General features: G+C 40.0%; 1 protein-coding gene across 6 annotated transcripts in view; it reads left to right on the plus strand.

Moving 5' to 3' along the window:
- Positions 1-21,795, plus strand: part of LRP1B (LDL receptor related protein 1B) — a 1,129,178-nt gene that overhangs the window by 851,092 nt on the left and 256,291 nt on the right. For all 6 annotated transcript variants that reach the window (XR_013228123.1, XM_077320173.1, XM_077320175.1 and 3 more), the window contains exons 22-24: positions 9,392-9,592; positions 10,398-10,643; positions 19,563-19,760. Coding sequence is in view for 5 of the 6 variants with exons in the window: in XM_077320173.1 (XP_077176288.1) it covers positions 9,392-9,592; positions 10,398-10,643; positions 19,563-19,760 (645 nt within the window). In the remaining variant the exon portion in view is untranslated. The remainder of the gene's footprint in view (positions 1-9,391; positions 9,593-10,397; positions 10,644-19,562; positions 19,761-21,795) is intronic.

Here is a 21,795-nt window from a genome sequence, read left to right on the forward strand (position 1 = left end):
GGTGGACTTCACTACTCCACCCCTCTGTCCCTGAGCTTTCAGGGGCAGATTTCTGGCTCTCAATGGAAATTGAGCCTTTGGGTGCAGACACTTCCAGTTTTTTCAATTTCATGGAAAGAGAAAGAATTTTTTCCAGTATGTTCCAATAGAATCATGTGAAACAGTTATTTGTAAGTTCCAAATATCTTATTAAAGACAGAACCCTCATTCTAATTTGGGGGGGAAATTGGACTATGTCAAGGAGTCCACACTTGGACCTCATGGATTCCCAAGGCAAATATATACAAGAAACATATGTGTGTGTATATCTTGTTTATAAACCTTGTGTATGTGTGTGTTTCTAAATTCATCAGTTAGGAACACACACTTCTAAAAACATGTAATACAAGAAATACTAAATTGACTTATCAAACTCAAAAGTAAAATTATCTTAGATGGCACCAACTTACAATCAGGAAATCTCAGGCCTTGCTCAAACATTTTTTGCAGTGCTGTCTATTTACAAATAAGATCATTGTTGAGGTCTTAGTCTATCAGAATCCAAGCTAGTCTGTCTTGCTTCAAACCTTGTGGCCAGGCTTTCTCAACCAGGATTTTGTGAAATCTTGGGGTTTCCTGACAGCCCTGGAAGGGTTTCCCAAATGGGTGAGAGTTAATTAATATAAGAATATTTTTAAATTGTTAAAAATTTAGCAGTTGATATGACAATATATGGTCATGTTGATCTCTCCCATCCCAAAAAATGGTCTGGGAAGGGGAGAGGCCTCAGGTGGGTGTGTTTATAGCTATGCTTCCTGACAATATTCTGCATGATCATGCCATTTCTGGGGTTTCTCGAAGCATGAAGAATGTTTCAGGGGTTTCTCAAAGGTAAAAAAGTTGAGAAAGTCTATCTTAGGCGAATTATAGATTCTGGCCCACCTGAATCAGGCAGTGAACCAATCAGAATGCATTCAGGCAGGCTACAACTCTCTAGAGCAGGGGTAGTCAAACTGTGGCCCTCCAGATGTCCATGGACTACAATTCCCATGAACCCCTGTCAGCATTCATTGGCAGAAGCTCATGGGAATTGTAGTCCATGGACATCTGGAGGGCCGCAGCTTGACTACCCCTGCTCTCGAGAATTAACTCGTTATCCCTGGTTGTCCCCCTCTCACCAGGTGGTTCCTGAATTCTCATGAAGAGCCAATTAGCCCCCTCCAAACTTTGGCCTTAAAGATGATAAGAGGTCTATAAGATGAGAGGCGCAATTAGTAACACCTACAAGATGGAATGTATTAACCTTTAACATATTAATCCTTGAGAGGAGGAACCAGGGGTGCTTTGCCTCACAGACTATATCTTAGTCCTAGTGCTGCTTGTTCTGTTATTACTTCCTGGCCACTGTTCTGTGTATTTATGCTCCTCACCACCATCTCCAGTATAAATATAAGTAGGACTAGATATAATTATTTCCTTCCAATTGGGAAGACATCTTCTGCAGATTGGCAGTGCTTGATATTGTGCTGTACCTCACTCCAGATATCCAATAGAGAATTTCAGTAATTAGTTTTGGAAATAGTTCAAGCAATTTGCTGTTGCTGCAGCTTTTCCAGTCCAGTGTTTAATAGAAGCCAGCAGTAGACCTTGGCCCTTTACTCTTTCTGTTCTTCACTGTTTTTATTTCTTTGACTCAGAAGTAATGTGCACAGAGAAGGATATGCCCCCCTCACACACGCACAAACACACACAAACCCTTCTTTTAACTTTCCATGGTTCACACTACTGCATTAACAGTTATTTTACTTAATGGAAAGTTAAGTGATATTAAATTGACTTGGATTTAATCAATCAGAAGTGAGGCTTATTCAGAATGGATCTTGGGACAAACTGATTAGAATCTTCATTGACTATACTCTGATTGTAGACATGTTTACTCAGCATTAAATGCCATGGAGCTTGTTCTCAAATAAACATGCATTGGATTGCACTTCACTCTAAGTCTTCAGTCCTATAAATCCTTAGTAGGGTAGTGTCCATTTGCGTGTAGCTGAATTTACTTCCAATTTACTTAGAAGTTGATTAACTGCATCCTTCTCTGCAAGCAGCCTTATGTAGCCAGAGTGCTTCTGTTTCTGTTGCATGGTGGCACCTTTCTGATAGATTTGACCACCTTCTCTCCAATTTACATGTGTGTTCCTTTCTTTTAACTTTTGTTTGTTTGCTTGTTTGATGACAAGGATCATTGAGCTGGGTGGCAGGAATTTTGAACATAAATTGATTTATTTTTTTTTCTAATGCAACCAGCATCTTAAATCAATTTGAAATGTGAACTTTGGAAGTGAATATATTGGACTGAAACCCAGCAAAAAAATTCAAGGGTTTAATCTTAACTGAGCTGTGTATTAGTGTCAGCATGATCAAATTCCTACCCTGTCATGTTCCAAACGAAGAAACTATCCATTTTATCCTATGTGTTGGATTCTAGCGTGCCTTTCTGCTAACAGAAAATGGGAAACACTAGCAAGAGCAAACTGCCTGTATAAATTTTATAACTTAAATCCAAATGAATGCTCCCCAACTAGGACAACAAAATTGGAATGGCTGAATCTAAGGAAATTTATTGGGGGGGGGGGAGGATTCAGGAAAATCCCCAGATAAGCATGTAAAATAGCCTGGAAACAAGGGGCAGCCATTGAGATTGTGAGCCAGAGTGAAGACATTTGTTGCTCTTTAACTATCTCTGCTGAGTCATTGGGCCTTGCTCCTGCAGTTATTCCATTTACAGTAAGGCTGGTGCCTGAGCCATGACCCAAAAGGAAAGAGTCAAATGGTTATTGGGCTGTGGCTCATAGCCTGGTAGTCTCACAGCCTCAGCTTGCCCTTGTGGAAGATTCACCTCTGGTGTAACAAGGAAATGCATTGAATCAGCACTGTTTGGCCCTCAGGGAGAGCTACTCAGAAAAGAGACAGGGATCTCTGGCCTCTTGTACTGGGAGGAAGGAGAGTGAGGGTGTGCCAGGGGAAAGCTGGGGATTGTCTGTGTATAACTCCAATCCAAATCAGAGGTAGATCTGTATATTAAGCACAGGTATTTTTTAATTGTTTATTTTGTCTGGTGGTGGGAGAGATGTGTTGCAGGGGGCAGAAAAGGATAGAGATAGTGCCGTGATTTGTCATGATTGCAGTAGAGAGAGATATGGTGGTGGAAAAAGAGCAGGCAAGGTAAGGGGAAGGCACAGCAGAAAACTGGGGACCAAGCCTTATAAGGAAAGGCTAGGGGATTTGAAAGTGTTCAGCTTGGAGAAGAGGAGGTTGAGAGGGGATGTGATTACTCTCTAAGTATTTGAAAGGATGTCATGTGGGTGTTGTTATGGCTACCAGTAGTAATTCAGCTGGAAGAAGAGCCAGAATAATCATAGAATTGGACAGTGCCATATAGGCCATCTAGTCCAACCTACTGCTCAATGCAGGATCAGCCTAAATAATCCATGATAAGTATCTGCCAGCTGCTGCTTAAGGACTGCCAGTGAGGGGGAGCTCACCACCTCCTTAGGCAACCTATTCCACTGCTGAACCACTCTGAGTGTGTTAAATTTCCCCTGTTGATATCTACCTGGTAGTGTTCTATACTTAGTTTAAACCAGGGTTTTTTGAAACAGTCCTGTTTCTTGACAGTCTTCGAAGGGTTTCCTGAAAGGTTGTAGGTTAATTTTTTTTTTTTACATTTTTAAACATTTGTTAAACATTTATTGGGTGATATTAACATATATGGAATGTCAACCCCCTCCCCTCCCAAAAATGGCCAATGATGGGCCTGGAGGGGTTGGGGCATGTACACAAGTTATGCTTTCCAACCGTATTCTGCAGGACTGCACCACTTCTGGGATTTCTCAAAGCCTGAAAAATGTTTTAGGGGTTTCTGAACAGTAAAAAAGTTGAGAAAAGTTGGTTTAAACACATTACTGCAGGTCCTATCCTCTGTTGCCAACAGGAACCATTCCCTGGTCTCCTCCAGGTTATAAAATCCTGCTGCTAAATGCCAGTGTGGCATCTTTCCTTCACTAGTTTTAGTTTATATATAATTTATATACTTGGTTTGGTTTTCAGTTCATGCTGGTAGATGTCTGGCTAGTGTTCTATAGATACTTGGATCATACAGGTGGAATGTGTTCAGGAATTTGATTATAAATCTGTATGACTTCTAACATGTTACTCAAATAACTAGCTTTCATCTAGCTTTCAGTGATGCAGGGCTAGAGTATGACTTCGTATGATGACACCAACAATGGTTTTGTGTTGAGTGTGCAGTCATAAAGATGTGCCTATGTTTGTTTGTTTTTTAAGTTGTAGCCTGTTCTTGCTCATGTGTGAACTGTATTAAAGAGCTAGGCTCTTGAGAAATAATGAAAATATCTCAAATCTGAGCAATAGGCAGCCTGAGAATTTGTTATGTATAGTGAGGAGGAAAGGGGAGAAAATTCAATTTAAACCAAGTGCGTGCGTATGGTAAAACTCTCCTTGAGGTACTTTGATCGTGGTCGAGACATCCCCCTGGAGCTCCATAACTACTCCTATTGAACTGAGTATTGTTCTTTACAGATCATCAGTTACAATGAATTTTTGTATTGGTATTCCGCCCTTCCCTGTAGGTTCAGGGTGGCTCACAGAAGATTAAAGTGTAATACAATACATAACAGAAGAAACAGTATTCAATTCAACATTAGTTAAAGCAAATAGTAGCAGCAATCTGCACAATCCATCCCAACACTTGCAACAGTTCACACTTACCTCTATATCTTTGTGTTTCTGTTTCTCTGTGTTGTATCCCATTTAAGATGTCCAGTGGATTAACAGTAACATACCCGTTTCTACGGTCCCTAACTGAGTGTGTATGTTAAGCATCATCACATTGCTTCCCACTTACAGCAACCTTATGAACTGAAATGAAGTCAAAAGAGAGAAAAAGCTGTCAGCTTTACATTTAAAAAAGACTATGGACACTGCATGCTCCTTGGATATTGGAAAATGCAAAACGACATTTACTTGTATTTCTTAACCAGGCCTACTAGCAACAATTAGGTTTTTTTAAAATAGAATTTTAAAAACTCTTACAGCTACCGATAAATGGGATGATGTTGTTTCTGACATGCATACGTACTTTTAAATAAAAATGCTACCTCACAAATAACTGTACAATATCATTGTGATAGTTTGCATACAACAAAATTTTAATAAGAAATGTCAACATGAATTTCTGTAATCATATGTCTTCAGTCTCTCATCTTAGAATATCAATTTATGTGCAATAATGGCTATTCCCCAGATGTCAACAACAGAGAATGCTTGTATATAGTAATGTTCTTGTTTTATAGCAACCTTAGACTAATGTTGATAATTAAATGTTAAATTCAGAAGCAATTAATGAAGGAAGGAAGCATATTATCAGACAGATACAAATGTATAGATTAACAATATTACATTCCATAAAAGAATAGGGATATTATTTTTGTAACAGCAAGGAATGGCTTTCAAGATTATATAAACTGTAAGTGTGTTTGAATAGCTGAGTGTACTGATTGTGAGGGTGCATCAAAGCATATGTGCATCAAATGTATGAAGGTGCATCAAAGCATATTTCACAATACAGGCCTTTACTTCGGTTTGCTCTGAGTCACCACACAGAAACTGCTTAAGTAGAACTGGTAAATGTCTTTGGAGGTTGCCACTGACTAAAGAAATTACTATACTAAAGTGTTTTCAATAAACTGAAGAAGAAAACATATTCCTGATTAATTAAATGAGTATGGTAGGGACAGGGCCCAACAAACCACAAAAAATTTCCCTGGCAGGCTCATTATTAAGTAAAGAATTGTAAAGAAACATTTGTTTTCCAACGGAATACACTTAAAGATTGATAATAATTACACAATACTTCTATAATAGCTCTCCTGCATTTATATTTAACCCTTTCAGCTGTTGCATAAAAGTATATCTTGAGTTTATTGGAAAGTGACTGTATGCAGCTTAATGTCATTGATCTTTTGATACAAGGAATGGTGAAAAGTCAAATCTCTTACTCGACCATGTTTGATTTGCTTTCTGGGTCTCATAAAGAGAGCTGAATTATTTTTAAGAGATTTAGTTTTTACATCAAAGCTTGCATAGTGTGGTAGTTAGCATGTCATGCTAGAATCTGGAAGACCCAGGTTCAAAATCTTATTCTCTAAGCCTAATCTAACTCACAAGGTTGTTTTGATAATAAAATGATAATGGAGCAATGTTGCTTGAATTCCTTTAAAAATGGAATTAACACTGATGTGGGAATATTAAGAATCATTAGGTTTTGCATATTCTGATCAGAATTGTTTCAAAGAAATGATAACTAAAATACCACATGAGATATATCTTATTTTGAATTTTATTATATAGTTGCTCTCCCCAGTTTTTATTATTATATACTTACAGACTTGTCCATTCCATAGATACTTTTTAAAGGATTTGATGTGGTCTTCTTAGCATTCTGTTGCTTTTGAATGAAGTTTTTTTAAAAAGTGTTTTATGGGATTCATTTATATTGTACTTGATTATTTTAATTTTGAATTGTTGGGAGCCATTATGTGGTTATATTAAATATCATCATGGATATATGTCATGTTGACTGAAGACATTACAAACTGACTGTTGATGGGAAGCATTACAAACAGAATTTTTGTGTATAAGACAAAAAATATAGGACATATGTTTAATTCTTTAAAAAGAATGCAGACTAGGTAGTGTCCACAAACAAGAAAAATATAGGCTATTAAAGAATGGTAATTCACAACTCATTACATTTACCCTAATTTTGTCATTCTACAGTGAATGCTTAATTGTAGGCATTTCCTTTAAAATGGTATCTTATACATATAGTATAGACATTTGCTACATATAATAGGAGATACCTACCAATAAGACAAATCTTCTAGGATTTTTTTTCTTTCATTGAGCTAAAAGCAAGTACATGCACTTGTTCTAAACCTTATATATCAATAAACAGATTAAAAGGGAAATAACATACTATTATTGTTTAAATAAAGGTTCTCTGTTTAAATGCCTGTGCATAGATCCATAGGGGTTTTTTTTTTTACTTCCACCCCTCTTGGAATCCTGAGCCTTGAAGCTGTTAAATTATTTTTTCCCCGATTTTTTTTTTTTTGGGGGGGGGGGAGATGCATGCTTTTTAGTGTAAATTGGTGGGGTAAAGTTTTTTTCCCCCCCTCTGTGCATGGGCGATTGTGTGCCTATTTGTTGCCACAGGCAGTTTTGGGTTTTTTTTTGGAGATTTGGGGATAGAGCCATAGGAAGCTGATCAGTTGTAATTCCAGGTGATCTCCAGTCCTCACCTGTAGGTTGGCAATGCTAGTTCACATGGAGAAAATGGTTGCTTTGTAGGGTAGAGTTTGTGACATTATATATGCCTGAGGACCCTACACTGTTCAATCCTCACTTTTCCCAGGTTCCACCACTCAAACCTCCAGGAATTTCCCAAGCTGGAGTTGGTAAATCTAGTTCCTTCCAATCCAGCAGCCAATCTAACTTTACCTCTGTCTTCAGCTTTTCATTACCTCTTTCCCTGTAAGCTCTACCTAGGAAAACAACAGTCATTCTCCACAGTAGGGACCAAAGCAACTTATATTAATCTGTCCTGTCCTCTTCCCTCCTAGCAACCAATGGGAGATGGGGAAGATGTAGTCACAGATCAAAGCTGGGATACTCCTGGAGATTTGGGAATAGAACCTGGGGGTGATAGTGACCTCACTTGGGTACAATGCCACAGTCCACCCTCCAAAGTGCCTGTTTCTCCAAGAGAAATGATCTCTAGTATGGAGATGAGCTGTAAGTCTAGGGGAGACCTGGGGCTCCCCTAGACTTACAGCTCATCTCCAACCTAGAGAACCCCAGGTCTCCCCTGCTGGCTTGCATCCCTAGTCTTCTCCTTTTTATCTAAACAACAACTTTGTGCAGTAGGTAAGGCTGAAAATATGTGGCTGGTCCAAAACCACAGCAAGATGGGAATCTGAGCCTGGGTCTCCCAGACTGTGTTCTGCTCTAACTGCTACACTTTCATATGGTAGCTGCTGCTAAACAATAGGAAGCAGACAGTCCTAGTTGAGTCATGCAAGTTGGGTATCAGGCACAGGGTTGCTGGCCTCTAAATGGAACATGGAGATCCCCCAGAATTACAGCTTCACTCTAGATGACAGAGATCTGCTCTTCTGGAGAAAGCAACTGCTGGAAGGTGCTTTGGCATTATCAGTTGAACCCTCCCCAAACACTGCCTTCCTCAGATTCCACCACAAAATCTCCAAACATTTCCCAACCTGGTGCTGACAACTCTAATAAAGGCTGGCCCCAATGAATCTTTCCTCATTGTAGCTTGAAGATTACATGTTTTAGAACTCTAATGTATAGTTCTTGTACTAGTCTAGCATATCAGGAGCATCAGTTTGAGTGTCTCCTTCCAGCGTACTATTTTCCGTGTTCTAACTAAATTCGCTAGCTTAGGAAGTAGCAAGTATATTCCTGAAGCGATTTCCTGAATAATGTGCATTACGTGGCAGGTGCTGCTTTAAGTGCAATTTATTCAAGCTCCCTTCTAGAAATTGAAATATTGTAGTTGAAATTGAATTGGACATCATTATATAGGTAGCTTAAAAAAATAAAATCAAGCAAGGGTGATTAAAACAAAATTAAAATTTACCAATACTCTGAACAGGGATTTTTAAGTATTCTGCTTTGACATTTTCCTGATCAAAAACCATGTAGAGTATGCTGTTTGCCCTGTGGTGAAGAGGTGTGTGTACTGGTATAAAGTGCATGTGTAATTTCTCAGTGGGATAGATAGTTTTCTCCTGGTACTATTTTTGATCAGTAAAGCAGTATCAGGGAAAGTTAAAAAGCATGTTCCCCTGGTACCACAGTTCTGATCCAAACTGGTGTCGTGCGGGGCTGCTAAATTAGTTTTTTTTAGAAAAGGTATGTGTTCTGAGCACAGAACTCAAAGTGTATCACGTAGTTAGACCCTAATCTATACATCAGAACAAAGCTTTCACGTGTATCTTGAATGAAATTTTGTTGATCTTAAAGGTGCCACCGGACTCAAACTTTGTTCTACTGCTTCAGACTGACGTGGATACCCACCTGAATATATAATCTAGACATTGTAGAGAAGTTTTCAGGTTGTAACATTTGATATAGATAATGCTTTAAAATGCAGAGCTATCTTTGTATTTTAAATATCTGCAGTATTTGCTCATTTTATATTAACTCCATAGGATAAAAGAACAAGAATGGATAATTTAGCTGATGGCATCAGAGAATCTTCTAGTAATAGTTTTTGAACTAATTTTGTGGATTTCTCTTTTCCAAGGGAGATGCATTAGTAAGGCGTGGCTGTGTGATGGAGACATTGATTGTGAGGATCAGTCTGATGAGGATAATTGCGAAGGATATATGTGTGGACCACCAAAATACCCTTGTGCTAATGACACGTCCATCTGCCTACAGCCGGAAAAGCTCTGCAATGGGAGAAGAGACTGTCCAGATGGATCTGATGAAGATGTTCTTTGTGGTATTTCATGTTTGATCAAATCCAAATCTATCAAAGAAAATTAATGTTTCATATACATATATACATATTTCAATACTGTCTGATTGCTATAGAGTTTTGTGCTTTGCACTCAATGAACTATTTCTTATTTTGACCTCTATGCGTTCGAAATGTTCATCCGAAAAATATTTGCTGCCTTATAGTTAAGGATACATTTTCAACTAAATTCAATAATACACCTGCTAGAATCCCACCACCCCCACTCTGAAATGTTTCTTCCTCTACCTTTTTATAGTATGCATTAACAGTATTAATACAGAGATGGTTAGGTAATTGTGAACTCAACAACAGTAATAGATTATTTTTAAATTGGAACCATAAAGCTAGAAGCAATCAGAACACGTACAAGACACATATCAATTGCCCACAGACTGATTATTCAAGGTACCAATCTGAAGTCAGCAAAACGATTGAGAAAAACATATTCAAGAAATCCCCCAAGCAACAAAATCAAGTATTTATTACTCCTGAGATTTATGTTGCATTTGATACTAATGAATTTCATTTCTGTTACTCCAATTCATGAGGTCATGTAATTTGTACTGTATTAATTTAACATATGCCTCTGACTTGTTGCTGAAGAGCTTTTATTTTTATTTTTTCTAGTCTAATATAGTTACATTCTACTGCAAATTTATTAGCGGTTTGTTTCTTTGGGCTGTTTTGGTACCATTTCTTAGAAATCTTACTGTAACTGTGGTTCTACTTAATGAAATTGTGGTTGTATGTCTGGGAAGATGTTGATTGGCTTCTGATTTTATTTCAGATGAATGTTCGCTTAACAATGGTGGCTGCAGTCACCAATGTTCAATAGTTCCTGGTGGTAGAATTGTGTGTTCCTGCCCCCCAGGGCAGTACTTGAATTCAGACAATAAATCCTGTGAATTTGTGGATTATTGCGCTAAACACCAGAAGTGCAGCCAAGTGTGCGAACAACATAAAAATACTGTTAAGTGCTCCTGTTATGATGGCTGGAAACTCAATAAAGATGGTGAAAGCTGTGCTAATATAGGTAAGTTGACATTTACAGCCTATTCACTACCATAGAAGTTTTATGAAAATTTAAGGGAAACAAAGTAAGACCTGTTCACATTGGGAAAGCACTGTATCTGGCTTATCATGCACTCTTATATGTCCATTAATTCCTAAATTTCTTTCAGACAGGGTTTTGGAGACTACAAACCACTGTCGTATAATTACAAAACTTGGCATGATAGATTAATAAATGTTTATTACATAGGCCTATTATGCACGGCCGCTGAAAGGGTGGCATGGAGAATGAGGAGGAGGAAGAAGCGAAGCAAACCGATTATGCACGGGACGGAACACAATGGTGGCAAAACCCAGAGTATCCGATTATGCACGCAGATACTCCGGAGTCGCTTCTGGTTTTGCCCTGGTCCCAGGAAGCTCCACTTTCTTCCGCATCTCGCTAATGTGGCTTTTTCGGCGGCATACGTTGACTCTGCATCCGGTTGCCGCCTGCAGCGTGCATAATTGGTGATTTTAGCTGCCGCCATTCCACCCCGAATGCAGACTTTCCACTCCGTGCATAATGGGCCATATTGATGAAAGTTACAACTATCAAACATCCAACAAAATCAGATCAGGGAATTAGAGTCTCATTATTCTGATGTCTATGGGAGTAGCCTGAAGTGATTTTGTAATGAAAATGGGTGCCACATTGAACTGGGTGTCCTACTCAGTCTGCCCAGTTTTAGAAATGATGCACTCCTTTCCAGAATAAGGAGTGTATATCCTCTTTCACATACATTGTCTGCAGATTAGAAGGCAGCATTTGTTCAAAAACATTCAGCAATGATGGAGTAACGAGATCCAGTGACCTGAAAGATGCAAAAGAAATATATCAAAATAAATATATAATGTTTTTACGTCTTTGAAAGGGGTGTACAAAACACAGCAACACAGCCTCTTTTTTTGTGTGTGCATGCCCAGTAATGTCACAATGTACTTGCATCCTCCCCTCCAAAAAAATAGCTCACTTTTTAATGGGGGAAATGCTCCTGAGTTTCAGTTTGATTCTTGCAGCTGGAGGTTTCTTCCCAGTTTCCATTTCAAGGACCACCAAATCTCTGAAACAGCTGTGTTCTTCCATTTTCACTCATGAGTGGGATTCACTTGCATGGTTCCTTTTCATCCTGCAGGGTGACTCTTCCTGAGCTAAAGGGTTATGAAATTCAGTTCTGCCTTTGAGGAGACAAATTTTTAAATTATTTGATACTTTAACAATGCCAATGCATTACTTTGCTTTTGTGTGGAAATGGTGTCAGTATTTTTGAGGCTTGTGTTCCTTTTATCATTTATTTATTTTCAGAGTACCTTTACTGGCATAAAAATGTATTTATTTTATTTATATTTGGATGTGTTTTCTGTCTTCACTATGTGGATTACATCAAGATAGAATTACATGCATAAAATTAAAATGCAAAATAGAATTATATGTTGAATTACAACTGTTTGGGATCTCCTACCACATCTGCCCCTTCAAAGATCACTGCCTTGCCGTGGCAAGGGGGTTTGCGTAGCTCAGTGAAGCTATGAGCTATGCCATGTAGGACCACCCAAGACGAACAGTTAATAGCTGAGAGCTCTGACAAAAAGTGATCCACTGGAGAAGGAAATGGCAAACCACTGCAGTATCTCTGCCATGAAAACCCAATGGACAAGTTCAAAAGGCAAAATGATATGACGCCGGAGGTTGAGCCCCTCAGGTCGGAAGGTGTTCAATATGCTACTGGGGATGAGCAGACGGCTAGTACGAGTAGCGCCAGAATGAATGAAGCGACCGGGCCAAAGCCGAAAGGACACTCAGTTGTGGAAGTAACTGGTGACGAAAAGACAGTCCGATGCTGTAAAGATTTTTATTCCATAGGAACCTGGAACGTCAGATCCATGAATCAAGGCAAGCTGGATGTGGTCAAACAAAAGATGACAAGACTGAGCATCAACATTTTAGGAATCAGTGAACTAAAATGGACAGGAATGGGTGAATTTAATTCAGATGACCATCAGGTATACTACTGTGGACAAGAATCTCGCAGAAGAAATGGAGTAGCCTTCATAATCAATAAGAGAGTAGGAAAAGCAGTCTTGGGATACAATCCCCAAAATGACAGAATGATCTCAGTTCGAATCCAAGGCAAACCATTCAACATCACAGTGTTCCAGGTCTATGCCCCAACCACTGCTGCTGAAGAGGATGAAGTTGATCAGTTCTATGAAGCCCTACAACACCTTCTAGAAGCAACGCCAAAAAATGATGTGCTTATCATCATGGGGGATTGGAATGCTAAAGTAGTAAGCCAAAAGATGACCAGGATAACAGGCAAGTTTGGCCTTGGAATACATGAATAAATGAAGCAGGGCACAGGCTGGTAGAATTTTGTCAAGAGAATACAATGGTCATAGCAAACACTCTTTTCCAACAACCAAAGAGACGATTCTACACATGGACATCACCAGACGGTCAACACAGAAATAAGATTGACTATGTGCTCTGCAACCAAAGATGGAGAAGTTCTATACAGTCAGTAAAAACAAGACCAGGAGCTGATTGTGGTTCAGATCATCAGCTTCTTGCTGCAAAATTTAGGCTTAAATTGAAGAAAGTAGGGGAAAGCACTAGGCCACTCAGGTATGAACTAAATCATATCCCCGATGAATATACAGTAGAGGTGACAAATAGATTTAAGGAATTAGATCTGATTGACAGAGTGCCTGAAGAACTATGGATGGAGGTTCGCAACATTGTAAAAGGGGTAGCAACTAAAACCATCCCAAAGAAAAAGAAATGCAAGAAATCAAAATGGCTATCTGAGGAAGCTTTACAAATAGCTAAGAAGAGAAGGGAAGTGAAAGGCAAGGGAGAAAGAGAAAGATACACCCAATTGAATGCAGAATTCCAGAGAAAAGCTAGAAGAGATAAGAATGCCTTCTTAAATGAACAGTGCAAACAAATAGAAGAAAACAATAGAATGGGGAGGACCAGAAATCTTTTCAAGAAAATTGGAGATATGAAGAGAACGTTTCATGCAAAGATGGGTATGATAAGGGACCATAATGGTAGGGACCTCACAGAAGCAGAAGAGATTTAAAAAGGTGGCAAAATCATACAGAAGAACTATACAAGAGCAAGCTTAACATCCCTGATAACCACAATGGGGTAGTTACTGACCTGGAGCCAGACATCCTGGAATGTGAAGTCAAATGGGCCTTAGGAAGTCTGAGCAACAATAAAGCTAGTGGTGGTGACAGCATTCCAGTTGAACTATTCAAAATCTTAAAAGACGATGCAGTAAAAGTGCTACACTCATTATGCCAGCAAATTTGGAAAACTCAACAATGGCCACAGGATTGGAAAAGGTCAGTTTACATTCCAATCCCAAAGAAGGGCAATGCCAAAGAATGTTCAAACTAACGCACCATTGCACTTATTTCTCATGCTAGCAAAGTTATGCTCAAAATCCTACAAGCTAGGCTCCAGCAATATGTGGACCGAGAACTTCCAGAAGTACAGGCAGGATTTCGAAGAGGCAGAGGAACTAGAGATCAAATTGCCAACATACGCTGGATCATGGAGAAAGCTAGGGAGTTCCAGAAGAACATCTACATCTGCTTCATTGACTGTGCTAAAGCCTTTGATTGTGTGCAGCACAACAAATTGTGGCAAGTCCTTAAAGAGATGGGAATACCAGAGCATCTTATTTGTCTCTTGAGAAACTTATATGCAGGTCAAGAAGCAACAGTGAGAACTGACCATGGAATCACTGATTGGTTCAAAATTGAGAAAGGAGTTTGGTATACTGTCGCCTTGCCTATTTAACTTGTATGCGGAGCACATCATGAGAAAGGCAGGATTAGAGAAGTCACAAATTGGGATCAAGATTGCAGGGAGAAATATCAACAACATCAGATATGCAGATGATACCACTCTAATGGCAGAAAGTGAAGAGGAACTAAAGAGCGTGTTGGTGTGGGTGAGGGAGGAGAGTGCAAAAGTTGGCTTGAAACTCAACATCAAGAAAACGAAGATCATGGCATCCGGCTCTCTCAATTCCTGGCAATAGATGGGGAAGAAATGGAGATAGTGACAGATTTTATTTTCCTGGGCTCCAAAATCACTGCAGATGGGGACTGCAGCAAATAAATTAAAAGACGCTTGTTCCTGGGGAGGAAAGCTATGGCAAATCTAGACAGCATCCTAAAAAACAGAGACATCACCCTGCCAACGAAAGTGTGTTTAATCAAGGATATGGTATTCCCAGTTGTAATGTATGGCTGCGAAAGTTGGACCATAAGGAAGGCCGAGCGTCAAAGAATTGAGGCTTTTGAACTCTGGTGCTGGAGAAGACTCTTGCGAGTCCTTTGGACTGCAAGGCGAACAAACCGGTCAGTCCTAGAGGAGATCAGCCCTGACTGCTCCTTAGAAGGCCAGATCCTGAAGATGAAACTCAAATACTTTGGCCACCTCATGAGAAGGAAGGACTCCCTGGAGAAGAGCCTAATGCTGGGAGTGATTGAGGGCAAAAGAAGAAGGGGACGACAGAGAATGAGGTGGCTGAATGGAGTTACTGAAGCAGTCGGTGCAAACTTAAATGGAGTCCGGGGAATGGTAGAGGACAGGAAGGCCTGGAGGATCATTGTCCATGGGGTCGCGATGGGTCGGACACGACTTCGCACCTAACAACAACAACCACATCTCCCCTTATGAGAAGCCAAGCTAAGATTCATCAGGGATTAGCAAAACTAAGATTAATCAGGGATTTAATGTTACCATTTAAACAATTTTAATGTATTTATTTGCTTTTTACTGGTTTTATTATAATGTTATATATGCCACCCCAAGATGATGGACTCAAGAGGGATGGCTTATAAATCTAATTTAAATAATAAGTTATTACTGTATTAAAACAAAAATTAAGTTTGTCCATTCTCTCTTTTTTGGGAAAAGGTAGGGGAAGGGTCACATAAAATCTTTTAGATAGAATATGGTTTTGGTGGATTTTCAGGAGAGAGACCAGTGATTTCAGACGTTATTTCAGGCCTCAACCATAGGCCTAGCAGAACAGCTCCATCTTGCAAGCCCTATGGAACTAATTAAGGTACCTCAGGGCTCTGATATCATTCTGTAGAGTGTTCCACCATGCCAGGTCCAGGGCCAAAAAAGCCCTGGCCCTAGTTGAAGCCAGCTTAATATCTTTGTGGATATTGAGCAGATTTTGCTCATTCAGTCTTAAGACTCTTTGATGGACATACACTCTGTTGGTTTTGGAGAGGCCTATAGAGATGGAGATATTGGTTCTTTTGGCATCTTTCTTCACTAGAAGACTGAGCAGCCTGATTGATCCTACTTTCCAATGGTTCTTCTTTGGATCTGCTGATGGACTCAGTTGCTCAAGTGGGGATTTCGTCAGTGTGAGGCCTGATTCCAAGGAGGAGGAGAAGTTGGCAGCTGGCAGATTCGTGACACATGCTCTTGAGTAGGGTTGTGCATGGCGGCATCCGAGTCAGCCGTTCCAGGCCAATGCAACCAGACCAGCGCTGTGGGGGGATGGGAGGTGCAGGCGTCTGTGCGCCGAGTTGTGCACCTATTTGTGTGTCGGCCTGGTATGGCCGATTTGGACGCTGCCACACACAACCCTATTCTTGAGCATCCTTCCCTCGTGATGCAGTGAGAGTCATGGGCTTATTTGGATTGGGCTGGAGGAATTTTCATTTCCAGGTTGGAGTCATGCAGGTTACCCACTGGTTCTCAAGATCTGCCCTAATGCCTAAACCCCTTTCATTTAATGAGGATATAAAGCCGGCTCAAGCACTGAGTCCAAGAGCTGAGCTACCTCATATTTCTCTAGGTTCCCCATCCACACTGAGGGTGGCAGCCTTGCAGGTAAACAGAACAGGTATGGGGAATCCAGATCCACCAGAATTCCCAGGACAGGAGGTGCAGGGTGTTATAACACTCAAAATGGCCTGCCAGCTGAGTGTTGTGCAGCAATCTCAGCATCTCCCTCTATAGGGTCCCTGGGAGTCTGTACTAATTGCCTTCATGAGTAAACAGCCTCTGCTGCAGGGAGAATATCTATTTGGCGTTTTCTTAACAGGGTTCTAAAGGATCTTAGGGCCCTAAGGTCACTTTGCCAGACTCTCTGAATGTGAGATCATTAGAGGGCACTGCTGCAAATGACTTCAGTGCCATGAACAGGGTTGCATTCAAGACCTCCCCAGATCTCTGTGTATTCAGACTTTCTGGAATAAGCATTTACATCTTTTGGAGTCAATCTGGGAATCTGGAACATAATGGATGGTGAGCTGGAAGCAGGAGAAGAACAGTGACCATCTGATTATGTCCAGGTACTGGACAGTCTGCAAGTGCTCCAGATTTCAGTGGTCAGTGTAGACTGCCACTGGTTGCTGGGCTCCTTCCAGGTTGTGCTCTCAAATCTCAAATGCTACTTTAATTGCCAGAAGTTCCCACGTCAGATGGTATAGTTCCACTCTGTGGCCATGAGTTGCCTGAAATTAAAGGCACACATACACAACAGTCATTTGAGGAAGTGTTTTGAGACTAGGATGGTTCCAAGTGCCTGAGGCGTCTGCTTCTACAATGAAGGGTTAGGGTACCGAACCTGTAAAAAACTGATATTTGCCAGTCTTGAAGTACAGGTATGCAGAGTCATGAAAGAAGTAGCCAACATTTAATGTAAGGAAGAAAAAGCAGTCTCATACACAAGTGGAAGATGTGCAGAGAGTCACACACACACAGCACTGAGAGCTAGGTGCTATATGTGAGGCAGTCTGATGTGAACCCCCAAAACAGTAATGAGATGGGTTCTTATGGAGATGGACAATGATCCAAGAGAAGCATAATGGGTCTACCTTAAGTTGAACTATAGGTGCTAATGGTCCTTGATGACCCTTAGATTACTGACCAGGAAAGCTATCACGTTTGTTAAATACCGCATAATTTGTGTAGAGGAGGACAGGGCAAGTAAGACTGGAAACTAATGAGATTAGTTGCAGGTTCCTGGGAGACTTACTGTCCAGTATTATGCATCTCTCTGGAGTAGATTGGAGGTTATTAGCAGGTTAGCTATTACATCTCACACATACTAAACTATATGTCCAGACTTATCTCTGAAGGCTTGTCTCTGGCTGGCATCCATTTCGGGGGCCTTGTTAGGCCAGACGGTGTATCCACACATATGATATGGCTGATATCTATTTTTGTGTCATTTATGGCTAGGCAGTGAGATGCATTTAATGTTTGAAATGATATTGCATGAGGAAGGGTTTTTATGGTTTTCTTTCTATAAACAGTTCCTCAGTGACAGGAGGGATCTAACTGCTAACACCTTGATTGGCTCCATCTACACTTGCTAGGGAAAGATGTGATGACCCAGGAACTTGACTGCTTTCCCAACAAAGTTGCATTTCTTTAACTTTGCATATAGCCCCTGAGCAGAGCCAGAATCGACTGGACGTAATCTGAGTGCTTAGCAGGGTTCCTTGAGTAGATGAGGATATCAACAAGTGAGGTGTACTAATCAAGCAGATCCTGGAACACTTCACTCATGAACCATTGGACCACCACAAAATCATTACAGAGGCTAAAGAGTATGACTAAATGTTCATACTGCCTGTAATGGGTTCCAAGAGTGATTTTCCACTCATACTCCTTCCGGATCTGGACAAACTTGAGGGATCCCCAGGTCTAATTTAGTGAACCAAGTGGCTCCTCAGAACCATTCCAGCAGTTTGAGGATTAATTAATCCTGTAAGCAGGGGGACTGGCTGCAGATAAGTGAGGTGTATCATTTGGCTATCTGACCTTGAACAGGCAGGATTTACCTTAATTCAGTCCTCAGGATAATCCCATACCCACAGCTTAATATAGAGCTGGCATTGAGCCAAGAACATGGGGAATTCCTCAATGTTCTCTTAAGAATCTCTGTGGTGGACTTGCTGAGTGTTTTGGTTGCATAAGTGGGGAGTAGCTTTACAGGATGATCTTGATAGGCTCGAGCAGTGGGCTAAATTGAATCAAATGAAGTTCAGTAGGGACAAATGTAAAGTTCTGCATTTAGGTAGGAAAAACCAAATACACCAATATAAGATGGGGGACTCTTGTTTTGACAGTAGCATGTGCAAAAAGGATCTAGGAGTCTTAATGGACCATACATTGAACATGAGTCAGCAGTGTAACTCGGTGGCTAAAAAGGCAAATGGGATTTTGGGCTGTATCAAACGGAGTATCGTGTCCAGATCATGGGAGGTGATGGTACCGCTTTGCTCTGCTCTGGTACGGCCTCACTTGGAGTACTGTGTTCACTTTTGGGCACCCCAGTATTCTCACTTTCTGATGCTTTCCCTATGGGGTCTGTTGTTGGATTCATCTGCTCAGGTGGGAATTTCACCAGTGTGGGGCCTGACTTTTCTGAGGAGAAGGTAGCAGCTGACTGGTTAATGAGACTATGTGAATGTGACAATTCAAATCTTGTTGCCTCAGATTCCAGTGCAACTCTCCAACTACCTTCAATCAGAAACTTTTTTAAACAACACAGGGTTCCTCCCTTAGCACAACTTTCTAAGCTGTCAGCCATAGTCCCAGGTTACTGTGACTCACAGATTGCCAACTGCATATTACTGAGTGTAGTTACAACCTTCGGAAGCCACTCAAGTCAACAGGAATTAAAGTAGTATAACTATTTTAGGATTTTACTGTTAGCCTGTTTCTCCTATTAGCAACATCATCACAACTAATAAATGTTCTGTTTGAGAAAATGGTATAAGAAAATTGGGGTTGTAATGCAAATTATTTAATAAGTATTCCACATATACATTTTACCAGTAAATGAATGGATTTTATCGTTATCTAATACATTTATACAAGACTTTTCCATTGTATTTCTAGATCCATTTGAAGCTTTCATAATTTTCTCCATTCGACATGAGATCAGAAAGATCGATCTTCAGAAGCGGGACTACAGTTTGTTAGTTCCTGGTCTGAGAAATACAATAGCACTTGATTTTCACTTCAATCAGAGTTTGCTGTATTGGACAGATGTGGTAGAGGATAAAATTTACAGAGGCAAACTTTCAGAAACCGGTGGTAAGAAATGAAATTTGGATGTTTAAAATAATAGACATAAGTGGAATGTGTTAATTGGAGAAAAAGATTGTGAACAAGCTACTAGTTAACTAAGAATTATTAAAAAGCATACAATTCAAGTGTCTTTTCCCATGGCAGATGTTCTCTCTTCCCCCTCTCCCCCCCCCCATTCTTCAATGCTGTCACATTTTATGATAGTTCTTTTTGGAGAGTTTGCTTTTGCTTAGACAGCTCAATATTTGGGAAAGAAATAGCATATTCTCAGTATGAGTACTCTGTACAGCAAGGAATCTTTCATTGATCCAAATATTTCAGGAGTGACCCATGTGCCATTTGTCTCGCTGAATAAACTCTGGACTTAGTGTTGATGCCTGTGAAAACCTCCCCTCCTATTCCAAATTTCTGCCTGTCTTTCAGAGCTCTATATGTTAACTTTGTTGTTGTTTATACCAGGAAATTGAGAGGAATTTATATCATATAGTCAGGGGTTCTTTTCCAGTTTTACTTCTGGAATGCCAGGCTTTAAAAGAAGTATAATTAACAAAATAAATAAATCTTTTCCTGATTGCAGGTATGCAGCAGACAAATAGAGGTAATTTCAAGGAACAGATAACAGACATAACTCAAAGCATCAAGTCCAAATGTCTCAGAAATCAGTAATTCTTTATTAGAATATAAAACTTTCACAATAAAATTAGGGTAAATTAATGTCAAGGTCAAAATTGAATAAAATGACAAAATGATTACACAAAACCCAAAAGAACATTATAAATATTATACTGGTTGTCCCTAACATTTATCCTGGAGCAAATTCATGGTACGTTGCAAAAATTTAGCCACACACTTATTTCAGGATTTACTATCCCAAAAGAAAGGAAATATTTAAAACATCAGTAAGTCTGTTAACAAGATGGGGCTTAAGTATTTTGTATGGATACCTGTGTAGAAGGGGAAATTTAAAAACGACATGCAAGATAATTTCAGTGTTTGTTTTACATGGGCAGTATCTGTCTGAATATGTTACTTTTTGAAATCTTCCTGAAAGGACAGCTGATGGTTAAGCCAAATCTGGCCAAATAAAAGGCTCTGAGTCGATCTGATATTTGGATATAAATATGGAGCTATCTGGCCAGCTTCTAATGAAATCCCATAGATTCAAGTGGGAGCAAATTTAATTAGCTGCACTCTTAAGGTTTTTTGCTTCAGTGTCTAGAAGACTGCATTTTATCATTTGAAAGGCATCAGATGCTGAGAGACAAGATAATGAATCCATGGATATGCCTTAAAGATCTATTTTTTTGTTTTGATATGGTCTAACCAGTTGGAAAAGTTAGATTCCACAAGCATTTAATAATTGAGATTATCTGGATCTGGGTTGTAGTATAGTCACAGCCAATATTTAATAGTTATTAGCCACACCTTTGATTTGAATAAACCCTGGCCAAATTCCAAGCACAGGGCTTCATATGGTATGCAGTTTGGCAGTCTTAATTTTTTGCCACAAGAATTTGGATTGGGTACATTCTATAGTTTGGTCAATTGTGTCGAACCACAGGAGAATTCTGTACATCAGTTGTGAGCATATTTTGGCATTAAATACTTTGAGAACAGTGGGCACATATTGTTTTCCTCTGTTGAAGAAGAAAAAGAAAAAGAAGAGTTGGTTCTTATATGCCGCTTTTCTCTACCCGAAGGAAGCTCAAAGTGGCTTACAGTCACCTTCCCATTCCTCTCCCCACAACAGACACCCTGTGGGGTGGGTGAGGCTGAAAGAGCCCTGATATCACGGCTCAGTCAGAACAGTTTTATCAGTGCCGTGGCGAGCCCAAGGTCACCCAGCTGGCTGCATGTGGGGGAATGCAGAATCGAACCCGGCATGCCAGATTAGAAGTCTGCACTCCTAACCATTATACCCAACTGGATGACAGCCATAGTGGTGGTTTTGGCCATATTTGTAGCCAACTTGCAGTGAAGGGTCCAGGATGTATTATATTGGAAATATATACCTAGGTATATATTGAAATTAACTTTCACA

The sequence above is a fragment of the Paroedura picta genome, chromosome 2 (genome assembly GCF_049243985.1).
Source record: "Paroedura picta isolate Pp20150507F chromosome 2, Ppicta_v3.0, whole genome shotgun sequence".
NCBI lineage: Eukaryota > Metazoa > Chordata > Lepidosauria > Squamata > Gekkonidae > Paroedura > Paroedura picta.